The sequence below is a fragment of the Lissotriton vulgaris genome, chromosome 2_1 (genome assembly GCF_964263255.1).
Source record: "Lissotriton vulgaris chromosome 2_1, aLisVul1.2, whole genome shotgun sequence".
In the NCBI taxonomy this organism is placed as follows: Eukaryota; Metazoa; Chordata; class Amphibia; order Caudata; family Salamandridae; genus Lissotriton; species Lissotriton vulgaris.
Window position 1 is genome coordinate 753934840 of NC_141687.1, and position 21122 is coordinate 753955961.

Consider the following 21122-nt stretch of genomic DNA (forward strand, 5'->3'; position numbering starts at 1 on the left):
TGGCCGAGTGCAGCAGAAAGTCACCTCGGGAGATCCCGAAGCGGTCAATGAGATCCTGAAAGGACAAGAGCGCGCCGTCCTCGTACAGATCACCAACGAGCTGTAAACCGGAATCCTCCCAGGCCGCCAAGCGTGACCAATCCCCTCCGTGGGGGAGGGCCGTCAGCATCCCCAACGGTATTTCAGGCGCATACGGTGTTCTCAGTTGGCCTCGGGCATGGGCCCGATTCCAACACAGGCGGACAGTCCGCTCCTCCATCGACAAGTCCCGCAGGACTAAACGTTGTCGCAGCGCTATAAAGGAGAGGACATGCCTGGCCATACCTGTCCCTCTTCCGTCTTCCGGGCCCCGGAATTCCCTGGCGATCTCCTGGGTGAAGGTCTGGAGCTGTGCCGCCAGATAATACTTTTCGAAGTCCGGCACAGCGAGCCCCCCCTCGTCTTTCGGCCTCATCAAGGTATTGAGGGCCACCCGCCGCCGGCCCGTTCCCCAGAGGAATCCGACCACCATAGAGCGTAATCGACGGAACGTGGCCGGTGGGACCCAGATCGGCAAAGTCCGGAAGTAATATAATAACCGGGGAAGCGCCACCATTTTGAGCAGGGCGATACGTCCCGCCACTGAGAGCGGCAACGTGGCCCAAAAGTCCATGCAACCTCGGAGTGCTCGAATGCAGCGGGCAATGTTTCCATCTAGGAGGTCGGGTTGTTCGTGGTAAACGAATACCCCAAGGTACTTAAAGCAGTCGGGCTCCCATCTAATCTCCCTACTCAGCGCAGGGGCGGGGGTACCCCTGCGTACCGGAAAAAGACAGGTCTTAGACCAATTCACTCGGAGGCCCGAGACCTCTCCGAACTCCGTGAGCGCTAATTCCGCTCCCCGTAAAGCGTCGACCGGGTCCTCTAGGAAGAGCAACAGGTCGTCCGCATAAAGCGAGACATACTGCGGGCCCGCAGACGTCCATAAGCCCGTATAGTGGGCTCCCGAGCGAAGGTGCAGCGCCAGTGGCTCCACCGCCAGCGCAAAAAGAAGCGGGGACAAGGAGCACCCTTGCCGCGTGCCTCGTTCCACCGGATACCGCGATGAAATCAATGGGCCCGCTCGGACCCTGGCCGAAGCAGAAGCATAAAGAACCGTGGTCCATCGGACAAATCCCTCCCCTAGGCCGAATCTCCGTAATACCGTGCAGAGGTAGTCCCACTCTAGGCTATCAAAAGCCTTCTCCAGGTCCACCGATAAGACTACCGGGGACGGGGCATCCACAAATGGTTCCCCTAGCAAACGGAACAACCTACGAATATTCATAGTCGTGTTCCGCCGTGGGATGAAACCGGCCTGGTCCTCATGCACCAGAGAACTCATGTGTCCCAGCAGCCTCGAGGCCAAGATGCTGCTCAGTATTTTGTAGTCCACCGTCAACATCGATAGGGGACGGTAGGACCCCGGGTCGGGTGAGTCTCGGCCCGGTTTGAGGAGAGGAACCACCAGCGCCTCACACATCGAGCTCGGGAGTCGCCCTAGCCTCTTCGCCTCCCTGTAGACCACCAGTAATCGAGGGGCTAGTAGGTCAGCGTAAGCTGCATAAAACTCCACTGGTAGGCCATCTAGGCCCGGGGTCTTGTTTCTCGCCATCCGTTTAATGGCCCCGCGGATCTCCCCTAATTCAATGTCGGAACCCAGAGTTTTCGCCACTTCCTGCTCCACCGTGCAGAGCTCCAGTGGGCGAAGGTAATTATCAAGCCGGTCTGGGTCACGTGCGGAGCGACTGCGGTATAAACATTCATAATAATGCCGGAAGCAACTAAGAATCTCCGGTTGGGTGCATACCTCGGTTCCGTCTGCCCCACGCATATTTGTCGTCGTTTGGGACTGGCGCGTAGGGTTGGCCAACCACGCCAACAACGCACTCGCCCTGTCCCCCTCCGCGATAGACCGGACCGTATAGGCCTTATAATCAAAACAGCGGAGCCGTTCGACCTCCACTGCCACCTTCTCCCTCGCCTCCGCCGTTTGTGCTTGCAATTCCGGGTGTCCGGGGCGTCGAATCTCAAACTCGCGGAGTTCCCGGTCCGCTGTGTCTAGATCAGCCAGGATGACGCGCCTCATGCCCACCTTCTTGGAGATACAGTAGCCCCTCACCACTACCTTAAAAGCGTCCCATTCTAACGCCCTAGTACTCGCGGAGCCGCCGTTGGACGCAAAATAATCCGATATTCTCTCCCCCAAGTCCGCCTTGAAGACACTGTCCTCGAGGATCTCGGGTCGCAATTTCCAGGTGGGCACCGCCGGCGTCCCCGGAAACCAGCGAAGGTCCAGTAGGAGGGGGTTATGGTCCGAGATGGTCCTCGATAAGTACTCCGATCGGACCGCTGCCGAAACCAGTTCGGGCGATCCAAGAAATCCATCTAGTCTGACATGCAACTCATGGAGGCTCGAGAAATATGAATAATCCCTAGTTGCGGGGTGATGCGCCCTCCAAATGTCCGTCAAACCCTAGCGGGTCTGCCAATCCTGACGACCCTTGGCCGTGCGACGGACCGGGGAATCGGGAAGCGGGGGATGCGAACGGTCTATGTCCACATCCACTACGGAGTTAAAGTCTCCCCCCAGCAGGAGGGGCCCGGCGAAAAAGTGGGCCAACGAGCCCGATAACCTGGAAAGGAAGGCAGTCTGGTCTACATTAGGAGCGTATACACAGCAAACGTTCAGGTCCCTCCCCCCTAGAGTGCCCGAGATGGCCACGAAATGCCCCTCTGGATCCAATACTGTCCTCGTGACTTGGAAGGGGACCCCTGCCCTGATCCATATTAGCGCCCCCCTGGCATAAGCCGAGTACGACGTGGAAAAGACCTGCCCCCGCCACCTACGCTGAAGCGCCGCCCCTTCCGCCTTGTTCAGATGAGTTTCCTGTAGCAGCGCCATTTGCACTCCCCTACGCACTAAATAAGCGTGGACCTTGTGGCGCCTGGACATAGTGTGAAGCCCCCTTACGTTCCAAGTAACACATTTCAAGTTAGCAACATCAGCCATTGTCCCAGATTGTTCTTGCACAGTCCCCCCATCCGGGTCCCCTCAAAGAAAAGACATCAATCCTCCCAGCGCTGATGGCGGCAATTTTCCCCAACCCAAACCAAGCAACCCAAAAACCAACCAAACTCCCCCCCACCCACCCCAGAACAGGACCCAAACTGCACCATCTAGATCCCATCCAAACCTCGTCCTCCATCAACCCCAGAACCCCCTCTAATCCTACGGTCGCCACCGTAGGAAGGCCTTATGGGCCAGGTGCGGGCTGGGCGGAGGCAGTGGGCCCTCGTCGCCCAGGCCACCAGGACTATAACAAGCCCCAAACAGTGCCAAGACCTCCCGGGGCAAAAGCAGAGGCCCCCCAACCCTCTCCCCCTCGTTGTCATCAGTAAGGAACGGCAACCGCCTCCCCCCTGCCGGGCCCCCACCCAAAACAAAGCAGTATACCCCGTTACCCTTGTCCATCCAAAAGGTCCTCCACCGATTTCGGTGTGATCACCGGTGTATGGGCACTATCTGCTACTGAACCCTCCGAGTCCGATGGTGCTCCCTCATCACCCGGGTTTTCTTCCTCCTCGATGACTTCCTCCCTTGCTCCCGACAACTCCGACAATACTTCCAGCACTCCCCTCCGTTCCGATGATGTCTCCGCAGTCGAGGGCCCTCCCGTGCGGCCGCGGCGATTCCTGACCCTCTTGGATCGCCGCCTTTGTTCCGGCTCATCTGCTTGTTGGTACGAGGAGCCAAAGCCATCTTTCCCTGTCCTGTATAGGTCGAGCCAGACACAGACATCCTCCGGGGTGTCGAAGAACTGGGTTTTGTCATCGACAATGATGCGGAGCTTTGCAGGATATAGGAGTGAATACTGAATGCCCTCGCTCCTGAGCTCGCGCTTAACCGCCAGGAAGGAGAACCGCTTGCGCTGCGTCTCGTAGGTGTAATCTGGGAAAATGTTCACCTGACTGTTCGCTACTTTGAACGGGCCATTGTGCCTGGCGGCATTGAGGATTAAGTCCCTGTCTCGGAAATGCAGCAACCGCGCCACCACCGGCCTCGGGGTGCGTCCCTGCTGTGTGGGCCGTGCTGGGACTCTGTGGGCCCGTTCCAGAGTGTAGAAGGAGGACAGTCCCTCCGGGACCACCGTGTCTCGGAGCCAGGTCTCCAAGTATTGCACCATGTCGCCATCCTCGATCTTTTCCGGCAGGCCCACCACTCGGATGTTGTTCCTCCTGTTGCGGCCTTCCGCATCCTCCGCCCTCCGTTCCAGGGTCTCAATTCGGGATAGGGCGTCCTTCATCGTCGCAGCCAAGGTTCGCTGCGCCGGCTCCAAGGTTTTCACCGTGCCCTCCACCTCCTTGACCCGGTCTGAAAGTTTGCCATGGTCCGCCCTGAGGAGGCCCAGGCTCGTCGCCACCTGAGCAATGTCCTGTTGACCTTCCCGGGTGCTTGTCCTCAATTCGGGTCCGGGCGACCTCCTTCTACAGAGCCTGTGGAGACTCCGCCGCTTCGGCTCACGCCATCGCCACGGCGTCCGAGGGCACCGATGAGGGGGCGGAGACAGCCGTCGTCGAGTCGGGCAGACCCGTTCACCCACTATAACCGCGGGGTGAGGACCACCTACTCCCTCGGGTGATCTGTGGCGCCAGAGTGTCGCGCCTCCCATGTAGGTGGACTGGCCAGGAAGACGTAGCTAGTCGCGGAGTCGCGAGGCGGGCCACCGCTTGGATCACAGGGCGTCCGCTCCCGGTGCCCTCCACTGCGTGGGCACCCGCCCGGCCGTCCAACCGAGTGCAAATCCGTTGCAAGAGGTCCAATCCAGTAATGTCCAATGTCCAGAACAGCCGGGGATGGCGAAGCAGGGCGCCAGACGCCACCCGCGGCACCTCTTCAACTCAGTAGTTCCGAATAGGGGGACAAAGGGGTCCGGGCGCCATGTTGGGTCGCACTCCGCAACTCCGCAAACTTCGGTTTTACTCCGGAACAACCCTCGTCCGAGCTTCATCAGGGGCCCCGGCAGGCTTCCGTCGGCACGCTCAGCAGAATGCGGGGTCTGGGGTGCCCCGCAGCCTCCGATTTTCAGGATAATTCCGGGCTTAGTCCCGGAGCCGAGCTCTCAGGCGACCATCGCCATCGGCGCCCAAGCCACGCCCAGATTGTTTTGAGGTACTCATCAGCGAATTTAGACAGTGGTTCCAATAGGGAGCCAATTCCCGAGACTATCGGGCGTCCAGGAGGGGGGACTCTGTTTTTATGAGTCTTGGGGAGAGAGTAAAAGAACGGTATTTTTGGTACTTTTGTTATTAAGAAATCAGCTTCTTTTTTAGAGATCCAAGAGTTAGTTTCAGCCTCATAGACCATCATTGCAATGGTGTTTTGGAGTCTAGGGGTAGGGTCTGTTAGTATTCTTTTGTAGAATTTTGTATCAGCCAGAAGATTAAGACATTGTTCGTCATATCCTTGTTTGCTTAGAATAACGATTCCTCCCCCCTTATCTGCGGGTTTGATGATAATTTCTGCGTTTTTCTGCAATTCTTCCAAGGCTAGGTGTTCCTTTTTGGATAGATTTTGGAAAGTGTGTTTTTTTGTTTTATCCAAATCGTCTATTCCTTTCAACAATGCTTGCTCGAAGGTCTGTATTTCCACTGGAATGGCACTGTTAGGTGGATTAAATTTGGATTTGTTGCGTAAAGACGTGTCTCCCTCATTGTGATATTCTGTGCCCGCAAAAAATGATTTAAGTTTTAGCGTTCTACAGAACTCGGAAAGTTCACACTTGAGTTTAAAAGTGTCTAGTGGGGGAGTAGGGACAAATCCCAGGCCTTTGTTCAAGACTCTTGTTTGGTCATCTGTTAGGACTACGTTGGTCAGGTTAACAATTAGTTGTTCTTGCTCGTATTCGGTTTGGGCGTTGCCATGCTCCTCGTTTGTATGTTGCGTTGCTGGTCTTGCCAGTTGACGTTCTTTTTTCTTCCGCTGGATTGATTCTGGCCTCTCCCTAAAAAAGGCTGTTGAGGATGGATATTCTCGTTGCCGGCAGTGTGTTGGTTTCCCATTTGTGGAGGCAATGGTTGCATGCTGGGGTTATAGGGGTTCATCCAGCCTGCATATGGGGGAATGAATGGTTGGAAGTATGGCATGTGATTCCCCTGATAGTATGGTCTTTGCCATCTATTGTTTCTCCTTGGTCGATGATTCCGGTAGTTGTAACGGCCTCTTCTGGGTGTAGAGTCTTCCGATCCTGAATCTGAACCTTCAGAGGTATTCCTATCTGAAGATTCGTTGTCTGATCCTACATTGGGGCCTGTGTACTCTTCTTTTGTATACGGGTGCATGCGTTCCTGGCTGAACTTCTTAAGATCTTTTGCGAGTTTTTGGAGTTTGTTCTGCATGAGATATTCATGAGTCTCATTCATTTCTTTTGTTATTTCCTCCAATCTCTTTTGGTATATTGCCGGGTTAATCGCTTTCTTTAGTTCTTCGTCGCATGTTTGAATCTGAACCAAAAGAGCATCGGACAGTCTCTTAGCTGTCTTAACTATTAAGACTAGGTAGTCCAGGGTACATTTCCATGAAATGGATGACCAATCACGACGAAATGCTAAGTCGTGCAAAAAAATTCTAGGGGCATTGTTGACCCATAGTCCTCTTGGGGCTGATTTGGACCTCAAATATTCTGTCATTATTATACCATGAATGGCAGTGCGAATTTGTTCTCTCTTTTTCTCGCTGAGAGTTTCCCAGTCGTCTGTTTGAGCCAAGGCCTGTGTTAGGTCTGTGTTTTGTAGCAAAGATTGGCCTGCTAATATTTCGTCTATATCTTCTCCAGTGAAGCTCAATCCCACGTTATCCTCCATTGTTTTCTTCACCAGTTCTTGAACAGTGAATATACACTATATTGAGTGTTACACTGTTGATCAGGAACTCCCGCAGCTGTGCGCTGCTTCAGAAGCGGTTAATCAAAGGTTGGGGAGTAGGGTAGACGGTCCATTCATCACCCCAGTGGTAATAGTATCGTTTATCAGAGGAAGAATGGACACTAGTTACTACTTAACCATTGGTTAAGATGGAACACTCTCATAAACGCGGTGTTAATAGTGCGGTGTATGTCTTTCTTCCGCCCCTCACACGCGTTATGGCATTTATCATCGAGTGAACCAACAACGTGCTATATGCCAAGCCTCAACCCGAGGCAACCTCTGGCGCTAGTAGCAGTGTCCAGAGATGAGGGAAGGGGGATGTAGGGCACCCAAAAAAATGATAAAAAGCGTATACAGCACCAAAGGATATTTTATTGAAAAGGGGGTGGAGTATCGCTATTAAAAGTGGTTGCGGTATAGTTAGAGGTCGGGTTAATGGATCTCTTTATACCTTTTTAAAGCATAGTGTCAACATGTTTCTGCTCCATGTCGCCCAGCCGGGTCTACGGAGCATTCGTCAGGACAAATACAAAACACAAAAACAAATACTGCGAATTGGAAATGATTACTAACACTATTTGTGTAGTAATATTGTATATTGAATTTTCGCTTTTTTGTCGAGAATTTTCTGAAAAAAAGGAGGGTAAAATTCTATATTAAGAATTGCATTCTTATGGGTGCATATATAGCATTCATGTGATCACTCAACATTTTGTGGAGGATTACTTTATGTGAATAAAAATCAGGTAGAACTGGTATAGTGCTCAGGGGAAATACGTGGTATTTGTGGCTTCATAGGAGGGTTTACTTTTGATTGCTGTTGGCGGTCTTACGTTTAAAAGGCTGGCAGTGATGTTAAATAGAAACTACCTCAGTTAGTTACGTGTAGGGCAGTCAAGTTAGTCCAGCGTGAATTTTGTACAGTGACTGTGGCTCCTGTCAAGTCTGTAAACTAACAACAACCACACAATCACTACACCTGACCAATTCCCTTGTCTGGACACAAAAACAACATACGAATTGTAATTCGTCCTATGTGATCTATATGATCAAGTGCCCATGCGACAAAAAATATATCGGAATGACTTGTAGGAAGGTGAAGATCCGTATAGGGGAACACAAAAGCAATATCCGACTCAAAAAGAACAACACAAAGCTTTGTTCCCACTTTGTTGATCTGAATCATGATTGTGAAGAAATGAGATGGACAGTTCTCGAAAAACTGACAGACAGACCTTTGAATGCCACACGAATCCTGTTCGAAAAAGAACAAAGGTGGGTGAACCGTTTGAAAACCCATTTATTTGGGCTCAATGACAACATTCCTTGGTGCCAGTTCTCATAAAATAGGGTACATGTAAGCTCCATGCCCCTTAAAACCAGTGACTTATTCCAATAAGGTCTAACATACAAAAAGAGTACCCTATGACGAATGATGAGTCAACCTTCTGTTGGTGTCTAAACAACAAATAATGTAAGGTTAATTCAACAAAATTTAATTGCCTTTTTCAATTTAATTGCTTTTTACCATTTAGACCAGGGATTCAACCTCACTCATATCTAAAATCTGCATCTGCCGATAACGCCAGCAGTAGTCTTTTCTCTAGCTCCATGACTCTCCTTACTCACATAAGCAATAGGAAGCAGTCACCAAGCATCCGGGGGCAGAGACAGCACAAGTCCTGGAAACTCTCCATGCGCTGGTAAGAATGGCGTCCAGCTCCGGGTAAGCGCTCAACTTTTTCGAGGTAAGAACACTGCCTGAAGGCCCCCCCTTTACTATTTTTTCGTTTCAGTCTGGGACCAGAGAGTCCCATTGCCGCCCGACTGAAGCTGAATACTATCAGCATATTAGGTAAGATTACCGCCATGAGACTATGCACGTACTTAACTCTGTTAAGATCACGACCCTCACTGTAAAAAATTCACGCTGGACTAACTTGACTGCCCTACACGTAACTAACTGAGGTAGTTTCTATTTAACATCACTGCCAGCCTTTTAAACGTAAGACCGCCAACAGCAATCAAAAGTAAACCCTCCTATGAAGCCACAAATACCACGTATTTCCCCTGAGCACTATACCAGTTCTACCTGATTTTTATTCACATAAAGTAATCCTCCACAAAATGTTGAGTGATCACATGAATGCTATATATGCACCCATAAGAATGCAATTCTTAATATAGAATTTTACCCTCCTTTTTTTCAGAAAATTCTCGACAAAAAAGCGAAAATTCAATATACAATATTACTACACAAATAGTGTTAGTAATCATTTCCAATTCGCAGTATTTGTTTTTGTGTTTTGTATTTGTCCTGACGAATGCTCCGTAGACCCGGCTGGGCGACATGGAGCAGAAACATGTTGACACTATGCTTTAAAAAGGTATAAAGCGATCCATTAACCCGACCTCTAACTATACCGCAACCACTTTTAATAGCGATACTCCACCCCCTTTTCATTAAAATATCCTTTGGTGCTGTATACGCTTTTTATCATTTTTTTGGGTGCCCTACATCCCCCTTCCCTCATCTCTGGACACTGCTACTAGCGCCAGAGGTTGCCTCGGGTTGAGGCTTGGCATATAGCACGTTGTTGGTTCACTCGATGATAAATGCCATAACGCGTGTGAGGGGCGGAAGAAAGACATACACCGCACTATTAACACCGCGTTTATGAGAGTGTTCCATCTTAACCAATGGTTAAGTAGTAACTAGTGTCCATTCTTCCTCTGATAAACGATACTATTACCACTGGGGTGATGAATGGACCGTCTACCCTACTCCCCAACCTTTGATTAACCGCTTCTGAAGCAGCGCACAGCTGCGGGAGTTCCTGATCAACAGTGTAACACTCAATATAGTGTATATTCACTGTTCAAGAACTGGTGAAGAAAACAATGGAGGATAACGTGGGATTGAGCTTCACTGGAGAAGATATAGACGAAATATTAGCAGGCCAATCTTTGCTAAAAAACACAGACCTAACACAGGCCTTGGCTCAAACAGACGACTGGGAAACTCTCAGCGAGAAACAGAGAGAACAAATTCGCACTGCCATTCATGGTATAATAATGACAGAATATTTGAGGTCCAAATCAGCCCCAAGAGGACTATGGGTCAACAATGCCCCTAGAATTTTTTTGCACGACTTAGCATTTCGTCGTGATTGGTCATCCATTTCATGGAAATGTACCCTGGACTACCTAGTCTTAATAGTTAAGACAGCTAAGAGACTGTCCGATGCTCTTTTGGTCCAGATTCAAACATGCGAAGAAGAACTAAAGAAAGCGATTAACCCGGCAATATACCAAAAGAGATTGGAGGAAATAACAAAAGAAATGAATGAGACTCATGAATATCTCATGCAGAACAAACTCCAAAAACTCGCAAAAGATCTTAAGAAGTTCAGCCAGGAACGCATGCACCCGTATACAAAAGAAGAGTACACAGGCCCCAATGTAGGATCAGACAACGAATCTTCAGATAGGAATACCTCTGAAGGTTCAGATTCAGGATCGGAAGACTCTACACCCAGAAGAGGCCGTTACAACTACCGGAATCATCGACCAAGGAGAAACAATAGATGGCAAAGACCATACTATCAGGGGAATCACATGCCATACTTCCAACCATTCATTCCCCCATATGCAGGCTGGATGAACCCCTATAACCCCAGCATGCAACCATTGCCTCCACAAATGGGAAACCAACACACTGCCGGCAATGAGAATATCCATCCTCAACAGCCTTTTTTAGGGAGAGGCCAGAATCAATCCCGCGGAAGAAAAAAGAACGTCAACTGGCAAGACCAGCAACGCAACATACAAACGAGGAGCATGGCAACGCCCAAACCGAGTACGAGCAAGAACAACTAATTGTTAACCTGACCAACGTAGTCCTAACAGATGACCAAACAAGAGTCTTGAACAAAGGCCTGGGATTTGTCCCTACTCCCCCACTAGACACTTTTAAACTCAAGTGTGAACTTTCCGAGTTCTGTAGAACGCTAAAACTTAAATCATTTTTTGCGGGCACAGAATATCACAATGAGGGAGACACGTCTTTACGCAACAAATCCAAATTTAATCCACCTAACAGTGCCATTCCAGTGGAAATACAGACCTTCAAGCAAGCATTGTTGAAAGGAATAGACGATTTGGATAAAACAAAAAAACACACTTTCCAAAATCTATCCAAAAAGGAATACCTAGCCTTGGAAGAATTGCAGAAAAACGCAGAAATTATCATCAAACCCGCAGATAAGGGGGGAGGAATCGTTATTCTAAGCAAACAAGGATATGACGAACAATGTCTTAATCTTCTGGCTGATACAAAATTCTACAAAAGAATACTAACAGACCCTACCCCTAGACTCCAAAACACCATTGCAATGATGGTCTATGAGGCTGAAACTAACTCTTGGATCTCTAAAAAAGAAGCTGATTTCTTAATAACAAAAGAACCAAAAATACCGTTCTTTTACTCTCTCCCCAAGACTCATAAAAACAGAGTCCCCCCTCCTGGACGCCCGATAGTCTCGGGAATTGGCTCCCTATTGGAACCACTGTCTAAATTCGCTGATGAGTACCTCAAAACAATGGTGCAAAAAACACCCACCTACCTTAAAGACACCCGGGATCTCCTCATCCAATTATCAAACAAAACATTTGATCCAGATACGATGGTAATGGTAGGACTGGATGTAGAACAACTATACACCAGCCTCCCTCAGCAAGAAACCCTCCAAATGTTAGAGGACCTACTATTCATGGAAGAATGGAACTATAGAACACCCAGACACTTTGTCTTAGAGTGCTGTCGCTTAGCACTTACAGAAATTTTTTTTGAGTACAATGGCGATCTATACCTCCAATCCCATGGAACATCTATGGGGAGTTCCTTTGCCCCGTCAGTAGCGGGTCTGTACGTGAGTCGTTTTGAGACCAACTTTGTTCTTAATGAGACCAACCCGTACGTTTCCAGTATTTTATACTGGAAACGTTACATAGACGACATCCTTCTGATTTGGCACAACAACCAAGATCTAAAACTTTTCATGGATTGGCTAAACGAGAGAGATAAATGGCTAAATTTCACGTATACCATGAGCAAAACCCAGCTAGATTTCCTCGACCTTACAATCTTTGCAGAAAACGGTAAGCTGGAAACAAAAACATACACAAAACCGACAGCAAAGAATAGTCTTTTATCCTACAAAAGCTATCACCCAAAAGCTCTCAGGGACAATTTACCATACAGCCAGTTTTTGAGACTCAAAAGAAATTGCAGCAAAAAAACTGACTATGAGATACAATCAAAAGAACTGTGTAAAAAATTAAAATCAAGGGACTACACTTCCGCGACTATCAACAAATGCTGCAAAAGAGCCAAAAACCAGCCAAGGGATTGCCTCCTACAAGTCAATATCAAAGAAGTCAACCAGGATCTTGCTACATGCGTGACAACATTTTGTCCCGCTACATATGATGTACAAAAACTCATCAATAAAAATTGGCCCATTTTGAACACCGGAAAACTCACCTGGCCCAAGCCTCGCTTCGCCAACAAGCGAACAAAAAACCTAAAAGATCTATTGGTCCACACCCGCCCTCCTGTACCTAAGATCAAACCTACAGAGTTAAGAAGTCTGGAAATGTCACCTGTCACAGGTCACTATCCCTGTGGCTCCTGTCAAGTCTGTAAACTAACAACAACCACACAATCACTACACCTGACCAATTCCCTTGTCTGGACACAAAAACAACATACGAATTGTAATTCGTCCTATGTGATCTATATGATCAAGTGCCCATGCGACAAAAAATATATCGGAATGACTTGTAGGAAGGTGAAGATCCGTATAGGGGAACACAAAAGCAATATCCGACTCAAAAAGAACAACACAAAGCTTTGTTCCCACTTTGTTGATCTGAATCATGATTGTGAAGAAATGAGATGGACAGTTCTCGAAAAACTGACAGACAGACCTTTGAATGCCACACGAATCCTGTTCGAAAAAAGAACAAAGGTGGGTGAACCGTTTGAAAACCCATTTATTTGGGCTCAATGACAACATTCCTTGGTGCCAGTTCTCATAAAATAGGGTACATGTAAGCTCCATGCCCCTTAAAACCAGTGACTTATTCCAATAAGGTCTAACATACAAAAAGAGTACCCTATGACGAATGATGAGTCAACCTTCTGTTGGTGTCTAAACAACAAATAATGTAAGGTTAATTCAACAAAATTTAATTGCCTTTTTCAATTTAATTGCTTTTTACCATTTAGACCAGGGATTCAACCTCACTCATATCTAAAATCTGCATCTGCCGATAACGCCAGCAGTAGTCTTTTCTCTAGCTCCATGACTCTCCTTACTCACATAAGCAATAGGAAGCAGTCACCAAGCATCCGGGGGCAGAGACAGCACAAGTCCTGGAAACTCTCCATGCGCTGGTAAGAATGGCGTCCAGCTCCGGGTAAGCGCTCGACATTTTCGAGGTAAGAACACTGCCTGAAGGCCCCCCCTATACTATTTTTTCGTTTCAGTCTGGGACCAGAGAGTCCCATTGCCGCCCGACTGAAGCTGAATACTATCAGCATATTAGGTAAGATTACCGCCATGAGACTATGCACGTACTTAACTCTGTTAAGATCACGACCCTCACTGTAAAAAATTCACGCTGGACTAACTTGACTGCCCTACACGTAACTAACTGAGGTAGTTTCTATTTAACATCACTGCCAGCCTTTTAAACGTAAGACCGCCAACAGCAATCAAAAGTAAACCCTCCTATGAAGCCACAAATACCACGTATTTCCCCTGAGCACTATACCAGTTCTACCTGATTTTTATTCACATAAAGTAATCCTCCACAAAATGTTGAGTGATCACATGAATGCTATATATGCACCCATAAGAATGCAATTCTTAATATAGAATTTTACCCTCCTTTTTTTCAGAAAATTCTCGACAAAAAAGCGAAAATTCAATATACAATATTACTACACAAATAGTGTTAGTAATCATTTCCAATTCGCAGTATTTGTTTTTGTGTTTTGTATTTGTCCTGACGAATGCTCCGTAGACCCGGCTGGGCGACATGGAGCAGAAACATGTTGACACTATGCTTTAAAAAGGTATAAAGAGATCCATTAACCCGACCTCTAACTATACCACAACCACTTTTAATAGCGATACTCCACCCCCTTTTCATTAAAATACCCTTTGGTGCTGTATACGCTTTTTATCATTTTTTTGGGTGCCCTACATCCCCCTTCCCTCATCTCTGGACACTGCTACTAGCGCCAGAGGTTGCCTCGGGTTGAGGCTTGGCATATAGCACGTTGTTGGTTCACTCGATGATAAATGCCATAACGCGTGTGAGGGGCGGAAGAAAGACATACACCGCACTATTAACACCGCGTTTATGAGAGTGTTCCATCTTAACCAATGGTTAAGTAGTAACTAGTGTCCATTCTTCCTCTGATAAACGATACTATTACCACTGGGGTGATGAATGGACCGTCTACCCTACTCCCCAACCTTTGATTAACTGCTCTCCACAGTTACCACTAGCATAGCTTTCTATAAGGTTATCTTTAACCTACCATCAATAACGGGTCATTTGGACTGGTGCAAGGTGCCCACTAGAATAGTGAACAGCATATGCCAGGCCAACTTCTCACACCCTTGATCTGATTATAGCTAAAGATAACATCATACAACTTGATGACATATCATCCTGTGACTGGTCGGATCATTACCAAATCTCTTTTCACATCCTGGAAAATTTTCTGGTCAGACAAGGTTAACCACTCAAAACAGCTGGTTCGAAATCTGAGACACATCAACATTAATGATCTAACATCCATTAGCAAGAATGTTCTGCCATCCCCTAACATGACTAACCTGGATAACCTTATGGATCATTACATCCACACCATGACAAATATTTTCAACACAATTGCACCGAAGCACCTCATAAGGATTTCCATCAAACAGTTCAAACCCTGATTTAATGGCTCCCTAAATAAGGAACTCCGTAAACTAAGGCTAACGAAGAGACTATGGAGGAACTCACCCTCCATTACAAGCCATAAACAGTTAAGGATGACTAGAAGCTCATATAACAAACATATCCGTAGTGCCAAAACTGATCACTTCAGGACATAGATTGATAGCGCTAAAAACAGACCCCAAAAATCATTTGAAATCATCAAACAACAAGCTAACCACTCTGCACCCAGGATCTCTTGCCCCAGTGTGGAGAACTTCTCAGCACACTTCACTGAAAAGGCAAGAAAAATTTAACTTGTAATGCAATGGGCCTCGCTTAGGGCCCTATTAGGATGGCGGATGGACCTGCATCCGTCCGCCACCCCGTAGGAGGAGGGACCGTCTGCAGGGGCAGCGGCGGTCCCTCCGTGCAGATTATGTTTAATAAAGGCATCACTGTATGCCTTTACACGGCGGAGAAGCCGCTGCGGAAAGGCATCTCTTCACCCCCATCCTAATATGGCTGGCGGTGTCTGTTAGACACCGCCTCCATATTAGAGCTTTTCCGCCGCGGACGTAAGGCGACCGCGGCGGAAAAGCGGCGGACGGTCTTCCTGACCCCCCAGCCATCCTAATCTGGCGGGGGGTCTTGGAAGGCTCCGCAGCGTTTTTTCTGCATCCTCCGGGCCGGCGGACACTTCCGCCGGCCCGGAGGATGCAGAAAAACCGCAATCCTAATGACCCCCTTAATTTGGTGCTTCTAACCTCCCTCTCGCCTGCATCTAGGCCAATGGTAGCAAGAGCACCTACTTCCTACTCCACAGTTTACCCTCCAAAAAATAATGCTTCATGAAATTCCGTCCTACTTCCTGATGATGCGGAGCTGCTCCAATCTATAGCTTCTTTAAAATCTTCCAAACACAATGATCCTCTACCCGCCAAGTTTTTCAAAGATCTCAAATCGGCCTTTCTTCCACTCTGGTCCCAGATTATTCATGCATATCTCTTGTAGGGTAGAATTCCTGATTGCCTGAAGATGAGTCAAGTGGCTCCCATCCCAAAAAAGCCAAATGCAGACTTAGCTGATCCTAACAGTTTCCGTGCAATTAGTAATATCATGCCTTTAGCCAAATTGCTTGAGAAATGCGTTCACCTACAGCTCTGCAACCACATCAAGAATGTTCATCTTCTTGCCCTTTACCAGTCCGGTTTCAGAACGGGTCACAGTACTGAAACAGCCCTAACTCACATTGTTGATGACACCTTGAGATCTATTGACCAGAATGTACCTTGTCTACTGATCCTTCTTGATTTGTGCTCAGCATTTGACATGGTCAAACATGAAAACCTGATTGTTCTTCTTCAAAAAAGGATGGGACTATCTGGCCCTTTCTTAAATTTGTTTGCCGCGTTCCTATGAAACAGAACGCAAAGAATCAAAGTTAACCACTCCGTTGCAACCAGGACCCCGGTCGCAATTGAAGTGCCTCAAGGTTCCACACTCTCGCCTACGCTTTTCAAATATTTCAAGGAACCACTCTCCAAAATTCTGAACTGCTCTAATATTCAATACCAAATGTATGCTGACGACACTCAAGTGTATTTGGAAATCTCTTTGCCAGATGACATAAAATCTCTAAACTGTGTGCTACTAAAATCTCAACAATGGTTAACTCATAATCATCTTTTTCCACATACTCTCAAAACAGAATTCCTCCTGATTGTCCCCCACAATCATGCTGCACCCACTCAAGACTTTCCTAAACAACTGCACCCCTCATGTTGTTGACTCTGCAAGATCTTTAGATATAATTCTGGACAAATACCTGAATATGCATGATCACATCAGTGCAACTATCGGTAGCAAATCATCAGCACAACACATTCAGGAAAATCAAGCCATTCTTGCTTTCTGAGGACATTCAGTCTGCAGTCCAATCCCTAGTTATCGCACACTTGGAATATGGATTGGTGACCCTAGCTGGGTTACTTAAAGCTAGATTGGCACCATCTTAGAGCTACTCTGAATTCTTCGGCTAGACTTATCACAGGTTCCAGGAAACATGACCACATCACTCTAGACCTAATTGGCTGTCTATCGAATCAAGGATCTGTTTCAAGATAGCTTGCCTGATGCACAAAGCTATTCACTACAACACCCCTGTTTACCTGGCAAAAAACCTAGAACTTTTGGGTTTGATTCGGACCCTAAGAAGCTCTAACACCCTACTGCTGAAACCTCCCAAATTCTAAAATAAAAGAACATACTATTGTGCTTTCTCTGGTCTTGCACCAAGAATATGGAATGCTCTTCCTCCCAAGATCAGATGAAACCCCTCTATCGCCTCATTTAAAAAACATGTCAAATGCATAATCCTGAATGAACATCTACAGCAATAGTCCGGTAGCCATCTTATCTTACTCTTATTTCCTCTTGACACTCTTTGATACTTTTGTTAAAAAGTTCAAATGTTGTCTCTTCACGTGCCCTATGAGACTGTTGCTCTTCTGGAACTTTACATGCCCCACAACATGCATCATTACCTTGGTTTCAGCAATGTAATTTTGTTTTTCCACATGCTTAATATGACTTAGTTGCTTTTCTGGTACCTCACATGTCCCTTTATGATGTTGTGTTCAAGCTTTTACCTCCTTCCACTTTTGCTCCGTTTTAGAGCGCTCTGATACCCGTATGGGTCATGATGGCGTTTATAACATTTTTCAAATAAATAGCCCATTAAAATATGTCCCAGGCCTACCATTGCAACCTGAATGCAGTTTTAAACTGTGAATTTGACTTGGCAGTATATATAACACCCTTGCCAAACCTTAAACTCCCTTTTATTGCATATAAAGTGCAGGGTGCATTGTAATTAAAAGACTGGACATGTACTTTTAACTTGTCCTCCTGAATTTGTTTTTTACTACTGTGAGTCCTATCTGTCTTATAGGAGAACATTAGGTACATTTAATAAGTGCTAACGCTTGCAATGGGACAGATACGCATTTACCTTTGGGTATCTATGAAATTGTATTTAAAAATCCTCTCTAATTGTGAAGTTGGATTTTGCATTGCCATTTTGAGAATCCCACTTTTAGAAAGCTGGGATTTTCTTGCCCTTAGCTATTAGGTATCTGCAGCTTCCCCAATGTCACATGACTGGGTGTAACTGACATACTTTGTGAATTCCTTTCAGACAGTCACACAATACATAGATTAGGTGTGCCTGAAAGGGCCATCTGCTGGCAGGGTGAGGGGGCAGAACTAGGCAGACCCCAACTTGCAAAAGAATGGGCTGCGCTCGGCCTTCACACAAGGGGATTGTTACCTCCTCATTTTCTCTTCAGTCAGCTTGAAGCCAGGGCTGGAGAGTCAGGAAATTCCAAGCACTTCAAAGAGAAACCCCTGGAAACTTCTCCCAACTTCAAAGAAGGCACCTTGCATAAAAAAAGGACTTTAGACCCACACTTCAGTTCACGATTTGGAACTGTGGAAGTGCTCTTCAGAATACTACTTGCTGTTGTGGTGTGCTGGATACTCCACAAAACTGCTTTGTTTCACCTGGAAGGACTGCTCTTCTGCCTCGAGCATTCATTGGACCCTCACAAGCTAGCCTGCTGTTTGAGCCCTGCACCTTCACCTGAACCCAAGACTACCAGAGTGACTCTAAGAGGTAGTTTGCTGGCCTCCTATTCCGAGCCTATGTACAGCTGTCCTGTATGCAACATTGTATCTCCTCTGCCATGACGACTGTAAATTAAGGAGTTATGTTAAGAGCCATGGAGAAATGCCATGCGCACTCTCATCTATAACAGTGATAGTATGCTACTTAATGTTTGAAAACACAACCTATGATTTATAATGTATCTGTAGGTTGTTGATATCTAACAAACACCCATCGCCATGCTCTTCTGTGGATAGCCAGTCTTAAAAAGCACATGGTAGCAAATATTTTGACATAATGGTTGCTGCCTTCATAATATTCAACAAGGACTCTAATGACACAATCAATATTACATACCACCCATGTACTTAATGAATAGTGATCAACACAGCTGGTTACTAGCGGGGATTGTGCAATGCGATAAACGCCCACCTTGGTGTTCTGCAACAACCATGATTTATTTGGGAAGCCTATGTGGGCACGGATGCTAAATGGCACTGCATCTAGGAAATCATGAAAAAAAAACTGAAGACAACACTGTATGAGATTTCACATGCCCCAACTACTATGTCCCAACCTGACATCAGCACTAGCACAAGACTAGTACATGGGTGAGACTTATCTGACTTCAGTGTATTTCTATCCTTAAAAATGGGTAAATTTCACTTATGAGCTCTAAAAGAACACTACTGCTGAGCCTGTGTTTGCTATAAATGTCTCCTTTATTCATCAAAAGAGAGTAACTCTGGCCCTAAAACTCCTTTCCCATCACCTTCTTTTCAGCTGTCCTGCCTAACATCAATTTTTCCTCACTATTGCCTACAGCACAGCTATAGTGCAAAAATCAAATGTCTTCTGGATCCCTTCTATGGCTTGCAGCTAGTTACCACCTGTTTATACTTGATAGTAATTTGCAATACACTTTTTGTGATTATTTACAATTGTGGATTTACAGTATGGTTTGCATTTTATAATTTGAGATTCCCAAACAGGAAATGCTAATTTGTCTAGTTGTTGTGCTGTGTTTGCAATTAAAATTGTTTTGTTGTTTAGTATACACCAAATGTCATCTCATGTAGGCAAACCAGTTTACAACTGGTTTACAATTTCCAAATGTTTCGTTCACAAGGTCATTTGGCCTTTGAAAATTCCACTAAATGGGAGTCTATGAATCAGTTCATATAATTTGTAGTCTAAAATAGCTTTTTCTACACATGAAAGATACTTGTAGGTGTGAAATAATTAGCATGTTGAGCTTGACAATGGCAATTCCTGGAGAATAACTTATGGAAGCAAAAGTGTGGTACCTCAATTCTGTGCCTTAACACATGAGACAACATGCTGTGCAAAGGCACATACGTTGCTATATACCTTAGTCTTTACAAAAAGTATTAAGGGGCAGCCTTTCTTATGTGCACAGTTGTGAAGAGGGAGATCCCTTGACTGAGTGAGTAAACGTGATGATCTTGTTGTTATTGCAAATTCTTAAAGGTTAAATGTATTAAATATAATTGAGATAATTAAACCTGTATATGTATTGTATTGCAGCACCTGTGTTGGTGGGAAATGGATTTGCACCGACCTAATCTGCCCAGGTATGTCTGTTGATTCAGAAAAGGGGGTGTTGTTTTATAAAATCCTTACAAATGTATCCTTGATGCAAAATTAAGTCTTTCTGGATTCTAATGAAACTACTAATCGTAACAACATTATTTACTGTGAGCACTCACCCCAACTTCCTCAAAACAAATTTGGATCTGTGCAAAACAATGTTAGTTCAAATCCACATAGTTGTTTAGTTGCTTTACTAGGGGACCAAATCATAAAAATTCAACTTCCTGTTAGTTAAGCAGTTACTATGAAATACATTAATTTCAAATGTAGAATAGTATAAAAGGAGATTATTGAAACCTCGAGGAATTGAACAAATGCTCAGAAAAATAACTTATTTTGTAGAAGCAACTTTTCATTTTTTTTTAAAGATGACAATGTTATATTCAATATGGTTATTGTCACAATTACATTATTCCTCTACAGGATTCAAATAGTCGTGCATGCAATAGACGTAACCAGAGAATTGTGTCTACTAATGTCTGCATGATAGATCTTTTTAACACTATTTTGACTTACTGAGGGGCCCAATCCTTAAAATTATTTGTGGTAATATTTTGAGTTAAGGTTACAAATTCCTCCATTTTCAAAGATAAACACATATTACAAAATGTGAATTTCTGCTTCTGAATGCATTTACTCCTCCATAATAATATTGCTTTTGTTTGAATCCACTCAAGATTGGTGTTAGTAATATTGCATGGCAATAATGCCTTCTTAAGTAGGCGAATAACCACTAACCTTATGGCTTTATATATTCCATAAAATGTAGGCAGCCACACTACAGCTATAGGAATTGTCAGAAATTTACTTCTGGAGATGCAAAAAATAGCAAGTTTACTTGTAGGTCACAATTACACATGCACACATGCACATTTACAAATGATGTGTGGTGCAC

At 45.8% G+C, this 21122-nt stretch overlaps 1 protein-coding gene across 1 annotated transcript in view; it reads left to right on the forward strand.

The window, feature by feature from the left end:
- Positions 1–21122, forward strand: part of OTOG (otogelin) — a 1187449-nt gene that overhangs the window by 394959 nt on the left and 771368 nt on the right. The window contains exon 12 of the mRNA XM_086954148.1: positions 20162–20208. Within this exon, the coding sequence (XP_086810274.1) occupies positions 20162–20208 (47 nt within the window). The remainder of the gene's footprint in view (positions 1–20161; positions 20209–21122) is intronic.